Consider the following 8,854-nt stretch of genomic DNA (forward strand, 5'->3'; position numbering starts at 1 on the left):
TTAATCCCTTGTTTATAATAATAAAACTATCACAAAAGAAAAAGCTTCGGCATTAATCTATACTACTTATTAACAAAACCTCTTTGTCAATCAAAAGAGAGTGAAAAGACAAAATTAACCTTGTCAACAAAACTAAGGAATAACACCCAAAATAAAAGTTATGTGCAATATTGTAAATTAACCACAAAATAATTTTATTGTTTTTCTTAAAGCCTCACAACTAGCAACCATATTAGTTGCCCTCATTTTCTATTCCTTGTTTTTCTCCCAAATAAAATAAACTTTCAATGGCAAAATAGTTATCCAGAAGTAGTTGCAAAGATATGAACAACCTCTTTTAGCAACAAAAAACAATCATTTGAAGATCGCCACCAAAATTGTGACATCCCACATCGTCCAGGGGAGTGATCATTAAATGTATATTCTCATCCCTACCTAGCACGAGGCCTTTTGGGAGCTCACTGGCTTCGGGTTCCGTAGGAACTCCGAAGTTAAGCGAGAAAGGTGCTAGAGCAATCCCATGATGGGTGACCCACTGAGAAGTTGCTCGTGAGTTCTCAAAAACAAAACCGTGAGGGAATGGTAAGCCCAAAGCGGACAATATCGTGCTAAGGTGGTGGAGCGGGCCCGGGATGTGATCCGCCTTGGGCCGGGATGTGACAAATTGGTATCAGAGCCTAACCCTGGTCGCGTGTGTGCCGACGAGGACGTCGGGCCCCTAAAGGGGGTGGATTGTGACATCCCACATCACTCAGGGGAGTGATCCTTAAATGTATATTCTCATCCCTACCTAGCACGAGGCCTTTTGGGAGCTCACTGGCTTCGGGTTCCGTAGGAACTCCGAAGTTAAGCGAGAAAGGTGCTAGAGCAATCCCATGATGGGTGACCCACTGGGAAGTTGCTCGTGAGTTCCCAAAAACAAAACCGTGAGGGAATGGTAAGCCCAAAACGGACAATATCGTGCTACAGTGGTGGAGTCGGGCCCGGGAAGTGGTTCCTCCTGGGCCGGGATGGGAAGTTGCTCTAGCACCTTTCTCGCTTAACTTCAAAGTTCCTATGGAACCCGAAGCCAGTGAGCTCCCAAAAGGCCTCGTGCTAGGTAGGGATGAGAATATACATTTAAGGATCACTCCCCTAGGCGATGTGGGATGTCACAAAAATGCTTTAGCGACCATTATATATTTTCTCTTTGTAAATTTATTTTTAAAATTTTAATAAGCACATGCATAGTATGCTACAATTGGTAGCAAATTATCGAGAGACCGTTTGTCGACCATTTTCTGAAAATATCATTCATGTCCTTATTTTTTCTATTTTACCCTTAATTTCAATAAACATTTACATAATAAGGATACATTAGTACTTTAATTGAATATTTACAATTTTAAATAAATTAAAAGATTTCCTTAGTTGTATAGAATTGAAATTTAAGGAAATTTAAGGAGCATATTGCTTCAAACAATTCATTATTTATTCTCCAAATTGTTTGAAACTAAATTTAACGAGCCACTAGTTTTTGACGTAAAACCAACAAATACAAATACAACACTCACTTAATGTTTCTACAAAGTAAAACCAGCTAGCTAAAACTTGAGCTGATCGACTTCAGCCATTTCCGGTTCAGCCGCTTGTACAAAGAGCAACTTCTGCCCGTTTTCTTTCCACACTATCTTAGATGGAAATAAATTAGCAGCGAATAAACATTTCAAGTCCAAGGCACACAGCATATGCACAAAAAGTATTTATACCACGCAACGTAGCAGGCTGTAAAGATGAGTAGAGATTATTTGACTCAAATATGCTTCCTTATTGGGATCTGCAAACCGTGTTCAATAAGGAACAACGATGGATTCTATAAGCTCTTGCAGTGGAGCTAGCTCCTTCTTGTCAATTAGCACGAATTCCTGCAAAAGAAAAAACGCAGTATAATGTAATCAGCCTACGGCTTTACCAACAAGTATTGTCCATCAAGTAAGATAAAGCCATGACTCTTATGCATTAGTAATATCGTTCTCTCATAACTGTTATGCTCTTATTCCAGGAATATAATTTTTATCGGATAACAATAAAGCCATGACAGGTGTTCGGACAACTACATGTCTATGCCGCTTTTGATAAAATTGAATTGAATGTTTGAGCATCTCAATTTATTGGTACTTTTTCCCACTAGCTTCATTTTTGGGAATACAATCAAACTGTACATAGTCCATGTCTTCCTACCACATTTTTGGGGAATTAAATCAAACCTAAGTTTCACAAAAGTAGACGTTTCTAACTGTATGACACATTCCACCGGCTTTTCCCAATAAATGGAAGCGTGACCAAGGTATGCTTACTAAAGCAGAAAATAAACGATGGCACTCTTATTCCTGAAGCCCCCAACACATCCAAAGTGAGCGAGTTGAGGCCTATCTCCTGCTTCAATACACTACATAAAATCATTTCAAAGCTCATTGCTAAAGGAATCGAGGCTGTTCTTCCAGACACTACCAATCATGACTCATTACCAATCTGCATTTGTTGTTGGCACAAGTCCTACAAGCCATGATGTGATGGATCCAAGCTTACATTACCTCTAAGTTCGCTAATAGTCAATGGTGAATTACCTAGCAAGAGCAGGTTGTGCCAATTGTGAATTACAAAGGTTCTTTCACTTGTTCTCCAAAAGAACATCCACGCTAACCCTTCTTTCAAATTCTATTGGAAGTGCAGTAAGCTTAGAATCACTCATATTTGATTTCTGACGACCCCATCATGCTCAGTCATAAGGATCTTCACTTGCGCTTCAGATGCCCTTGATAATTTCCTTTATCCCTCGATGTCAAGCCTAGCAAAATACAAATAACACAACTTTCTCTGGATTTCCAAAGTCAAATCACTCACTCCTATCAGGTACTTTGGGAGCTGAAGGACTAGCTCGCAGAGATTTACTTCCCATGTACGACATTTTTCAATTGTAACTGTGATAAGCAGTTTCTGTCTCCGTTCCAGTCTCCTAAAATGATTTGGAAGTCTAGCATTCCTCCTAAGGTTTGTGTTTTGGCTAGGATCATAGCTCACGGAAAAGCAAACACTTGCAATTCAGTACAGAGAAGATCCAATATTTGGCTGTCTCCTGACTGGTGTATTTTGTGCAAAAGAGAGACAGAATCTGGAAGTAGCTTGTCCTTACATTTTGGGTGTACATTGGGGTCTCTGGTAGTAGTTGGTTGAGGTTGCACAGGTTAGCTTGGGTTACTCCTCAGTTACAATTCAACGCTGTTTGTGAAAAGTCGCAGATTCCTTATGGGCTTCACCCTCTATACCCTGTAGAGAGAGTTTACTTACTATAAATTAATTAGATCGGGAAGCTGCTGTAGTTTGAGAGTTGTGACTCTGATGTCAGAGGTGTGTTTTTGTTTTATGCATTTTATCAAAACCTTGGTTGACCCCTTACCAACAGCTAGACCACAATCAAACCACTCCCACCCCCACACCCCCCACCCCTTTCCACCAATCCTTTGTCCTGCTCACTCAATCCAAGAACAGATCCCAAAAGTTTAGGGCACGTGGATTGCCCCCAAAGGGGTGCCTAATTCAACGGCCAATTGAAGTCAAAGCAAGACGATAATCAATTTCAGAATGTTATCGACGTCATCAACAAGATACAATGATTAAATAAATAAACATACAACTAGATACTTTTCAAAAAGAAAAGAAAACAGTTATTGCAATAGTAAGAGTACTTACACAGGTAAATAGTATGAAATGCTTGAAGCAAGTATTTAAATGGGCCTCCTCCTTAAGGCTCACAATTTTCTGGAAATGAGAGTGATATATGTGGGCATATACACGGAACAGTCTTTTGAATATCGTCTTCACAACCTCCCTGAAATTGGGGGGAAATGGTGCACCTGAATGACAAAAAAAAAGTGAACAGACAATGAATTATATTAATTAAATGAACAACACAATATGAGGAAGAGAAGATATCGTAACAAATAGTATTACCAAGCTTTTGGGGAAATATGGATTCATCATCAAGTTGAGATTCAATCCAGTCCATTAGATATTCAACATATTTTGGAGCCGAAACCTCAATAGGTTTCTTAATTAGTACACCATCGGCCCACCTATACTCATACCTGTAGAGTTTTAATAAACAAAAACCAAACTTCATAATCAAAAACAGAAGCTGGATTAGAATAAAAGTTACTGTAGGCACAATTTGATCAGTCGTTAAAATTGTCCAAGCCATCAGGTAAAAAGAGAAATTGGGGGTACATAATTTTTCAGAAGTTTTACATGAAAAAAGTGTAGTAAGTTGCTGACAGTATTTCAAAACTGATTTCATGTAATAGTAACTCTAGAGCTGCCAGGTAAAGGTTGGTTAGCAGACGAACCACATTCTGAATGACCAGAATGGTATAAGAAATTATGCAAGTACTGGTGCTGAGCAGTGTGTTAAAAGTGTGAGGCGTGGGTAAGGCGTCTGAGGGATAGCCCAGCCTAGGCGTGAGGCGAAGCCTCATGGGACCTAAATTTTTTAATATACACCAAGCGTACACATATATTATAAATATATATACACGCATATATATACATATATTATATTATATATATATATATATATAATAGAGGATGAAAAGCACAATGAGCACACATATAGCAATAAAAAATAAAAATAAAAAGCCCCTGAGGCGTGCCTAGGCGGCTCCAACGATGCCTTCCGTCCACTCCCTCAAAATAGAGGCGGCAACCCTCACACACCCAGCCTCAGAGGACATCTAGGTGCGCCCTGAGGCGAGCCTTTTAATACATTGGTGCTGAGAGAAAGGTATAAAATCCAAAAGAGAAAGGGGAAGTTGAGGCATGAAAGGTCCACATACTGTTTAAAAGAGGAGGTTGGTTTCCCATGAAGCACAAAAGTTGGGACAGGGTGGTGCAAGACGTAGAGATAGGTAGAAACTTCATTTATCTTATCCTACCCTGCACAGACACGGAGGTTTACCTCCGTATCCCGTATCTGACACGCGGGGATATGGATATGCAACAGATACGGAGGTTTACCTTATCTCAATAATATTGATATTGAATACTTAATCCTTTTCATGGTAGTATTGATTAATTGCATTAAACATGTCAGTATAAGATAGTCAAATTAATAGTTTATTTATAGTCTATCAATATGTGAACACCTACTAGCAAACGGACCCAATTGCTATTAATTTCAGGATCAATAAATCTAGCTTTCTTAAACTCTTGTACTTAGTGTGTTTCCATGCTCCCCAGAGACTTTTGGTAGAAAGACAAGAAGCCAGTAACACATTGGTAAAACCCCAAACAAAACTAATGATTTCAGGAAAGAAAGAGCAAAACGGTTTTAATAAAAAAAGATACACTCCCATACTTGGGGCCTGCAGTCATTGTAGGACAATTCTCTGGAGTGCAGAACTCTGTGAGGGTACCATACAACAAGTTGACCTGATTGAAGAAATCCACAGCTGAAATTAAAACACCGACAACAACATTTTAGAAATAGTGTACACAAAAGAGATTGAAGTAAAAAGAAAATTGCTGGAAGAAGGTACTTGACTATTGTAACGAAGTTTATTTTTCCTAAAAGACTTGAGAAAATGAAATTCACACAATTGTTGCGTTTTTTCATTTTTTTTTTTTTTTTGTGTTTTTTACTCGTTTAGTCAGGGTGCGGGGACATGAGGAACACGAGATCAGATGTGAAGGAAGGAGCAAGAACACGTAAAATGGTCTTTGTACTTAGTCGTAGTTTTATCTATTCCTACTATTTTTATCCTCGACTCTCATTGTTCTTCAATACCTCATTTCTCTCCTCTTTCCCTTCTTTAATTGGAAGAAACACAAAGGCAAGCCCTACAAATTTCTGGTTTTTGTCTGGAACATGGTAATATTATGAAGTAAAGTCACTCCCTTTCAACTGATTATTCTATACTTATAAATTCTAGCTATTTTCTCACAATCCTTTCTACGAGAGACACATAAAAACATAAATATATTTTCAAATAATATTTCAAGTTGCATCCAAACAAAAGAAATTCGGAGGAAAGAGTCCCATTTTCATGTAAATCCTTTTACATAGAAACTTTTACTGTCTAAGACATCACACAACAAGCTAAACAGAGATTTTATGCAACCATATGTTCTTCCCTTGACAAGAAACAAAACTTTTAACCATGTATCAACCATTTAATGGACAAAACAAACTATAAATTACAGTTTGTGATGTGTGAGTGGGAGAGAGAGAGAGAGAGAGAGAGAGAGAGAGAGAGAGAGAGAGAGAGAGAGAGAGAACTGTTGACAGCAAGCCATTCATTTAAATCTTCTCCAGTTGGAAGTTTTACTGCCTCTCTTAGGTTGCCGCTACCAAGTGTAGCATCAATATGCTTTCTAAGCTGAGCACCCTGCATCAAGAGAAAAAAAAAAATTAATGATTTCAGTTAACCTATATGATTGTAGTATAAAATCAGTTACTTTCACTTTGCGTCTTTAAATTATAACTTCATGAATGCTGATTTCTGATTCAAGTCAGGTTTGAACATGCTCCTTTCTCATTCCAAATTGTCCATATTATCATTTAAGAGATTTAAACTCACAGGTACAGGTTTAAACCATAAAAGTTTTAAAATTTTAAATCCCACATCATGAGGTTAAACACTACGAGAAAATACGTGCAGTAGCTAAATGCAAGGACAAAAATATTTATCAGTACAATTCAATTTCTAAGTAAAAAGAATCAGATGAGAAAATAAGCAAATTAAAATTACAACTTATGCCCATATAATATGGGTATAAACAGCTACTAAAACTCAATAAAACTTTTGTATATGGGAAGAACAATGAACCAATATAGATTAGATACATAATAAACTCAGGGAGAACAAGTTAATTAAAGGTGAACAACCTTGCTCCCTGAAGGTGCACTTTTTTTCGGGCGGAATGTCCTCTGGTTTCTGCACCATTAGCAAACTTCAGTTTTACAAAATTGATAGTGACTAATCTCATAATGTACTAAACAACTAAGAAGCAAATAAAATTGCATTTATGTACATGCACATGCTAACACAGGAAAATAACAAACACTATTTATTAAGAGGAAACACAAGGAATACAAGAAGCATGAACAAGTAAACTAAATGGCATGTAAAACAACAAAAGAAACAGAAAAACCAAAGAAACAAACCTAAACCAACTGATAGAAGAGCATCTCAAATAGCCCTCAGTTCAAAACTCCCGCTCCAATCATGAAAATCACAAAATGTTTTGACAGAGAAGTCCCGACAGAAGCAAAAAGTCTAATTCTTTTGGTTTTTTTATTTTTATTAAGAACCAAATTTTATTAAATTCTAAAAACCAGTAGAATCGAATAACAGAAAACTGCCACCTACAAAAACAACAGTATACAGCATAAAAAGGAATGCCCATAGACTGAACCCACAAGGAAAACCCAAATCGAACATTGTCCTGCAAACTTCCATGCCCTCCTCTCCAAAACTGTCAAAAACCCTCCTTTTATTTACAAGGAACACCACCAAAAATCAAACAATGCATCACACCTACATAAGAATTCAACCCTTTTACATCCGCAAAATCCTTAAACTTTCCAGTGGACGAGAACCCTCTACAAAGGAAACCTACACAGTCATTACACAAGCATCTCCCCATTTTTCTTTGACCAAATCACCCACGCCCTAAACCACCCTCTGGTTTCCTTCTAGATATTACACCCAAACAAATCAATCCTTTCTCCCTACCTCAATACCTTCCAACAAGAAATTGCATATAAACTCTGCTAAGTATTTTGCCACTTCACTAGAATTCTAAAAAGGGACAGATAATAAACTGGCAAACTGTACAAAGAGATGGAAGTAGATAAGCCACAGTCCCTCGACAAAAATGCTTAAAATTTAACAACTAACAACGGCAGCATGGTTACGAATCATTGACTTTCCTTACCAAGCAATATTCCATTTACACAACACCTACAGTATCAGTATGGTGGATTAACAAAAAGATATAACCGTGGCAGGAAAAAAATCCAAAAGAATACATCAAATCACAAATTTCATAGATCAAGCGATAGGGATTCCAGCATAACACATCGGCCATCAACTGATCAGAAAATCAAAATAACGAAACAAAAACTTCCATCAAAAGATTCAGAACCAAATAACACCAGAAATGAAACACGCATGGAAGAAAGCTCCATTCTTGGGGGGATGAGAAGTTTGAACTTGCCTGCCCAGACCGAAGAGACTCATAGCTCGAGAGAGAGAGAGAGAGAGAGAGAGAGAGAAGGAATAGGGGTTTGTGTACTGTCAATTTCCTTCGCCTTTCTTTGAGATGCGATCGGATTTACAAAAGAACAGGCCCTTACTTTTTTTGTAAACACGAAAGAAACAAACAAAAAAAAGTTTAGGGCCTGTTTGGTAAGGGTGCAACTTGGTTGGCCCAACCCATATTCAATCCAACCTTAAACCCCAACAAGCAGGTTTTTTTTTTAGTTATAACCCCCCTCCCCCTCCGAGAACCTAACCCAATTTCAACCCGTTCATTGATTGGGTTAAGTTGGGTTGATCATTTGCCCAACCGAACCCAATTGGGTTGAGCTGTGCAACATGCTTCTCAATGATCTTTGCACCTTCGTAGAGGATTCACAAGTGACTTTTGATGGATTATGATAGAAAAGTGCATGGAGTTGCAGAAAGCAATTGTTTTTCTGGCGGCCACACTTTGATTTTTGCTTGAAGGAGGCTTGTAGTCTATGTCTGGTTAGGTACTAGCTTTGTTTTTCTGCAAGAATTTCAAAGGACAAGACTAGAGTTGAGTACTAGCTACG

General features: G+C 38.0%; 1 protein-coding gene across 1 annotated transcript; it reads right to left on the reverse strand.

Moving 5' to 3' along the window:
- Positions 1-1,447: 1,447 nt before the first annotated feature.
- LOC137731922 (MOB kinase activator-like 1B) lies at positions 1,448-8,395 on the reverse strand. Its single transcript, XM_068471184.1, has 7 exons — positions 8,254-8,395; positions 6,920-6,968; positions 6,311-6,419; positions 5,390-5,483; positions 3,991-4,124; positions 3,730-3,893; positions 1,448-1,904 (listed from the first exon to the last, which is right to left on the reverse strand). Exons 1-7 carry the CDS (start codon positions 8,274-8,276, stop codon positions 1,830-1,832), a joined length of 648 nt encoding a protein of 215 aa, XP_068327285.1. The 5' UTR covers positions 8,277-8,395; the 3' UTR covers positions 1,448-1,829.
- Positions 8,396-8,854: the final 459 nt, after the last annotated feature.

This window comes from Pyrus communis, chromosome 4 (assembly GCF_963583255.1).
Source record: "Pyrus communis chromosome 4, drPyrComm1.1, whole genome shotgun sequence".
NCBI classification, from domain to species: domain Eukaryota; kingdom Viridiplantae; phylum Streptophyta; class Magnoliopsida; order Rosales; family Rosaceae; genus Pyrus; species Pyrus communis.

Excerpts from the sequence above, each read along its gene's own strand:
- LOC137731922 (XM_068471184.1), bottom strand. The coding sequence starts at position 8,276 with ATGAGTCTCTTCGGTCTGGGCAG. Across the intron at positions 5,484-6,310 it reads TGAATGGCTTGCTGTCAACA|CTGTGGATTTCTTCAATCAG; the intron begins GTTCTCTCTCTC and ends TTTTAATTTCAG. Across the intron at positions 1,905-3,729 it reads ATTTCATACTATTTACCTGT|GAATTCGTGCTAATTGACAA; the intron begins GTAAGTACTCTT and ends TTTCTTTTGCAG.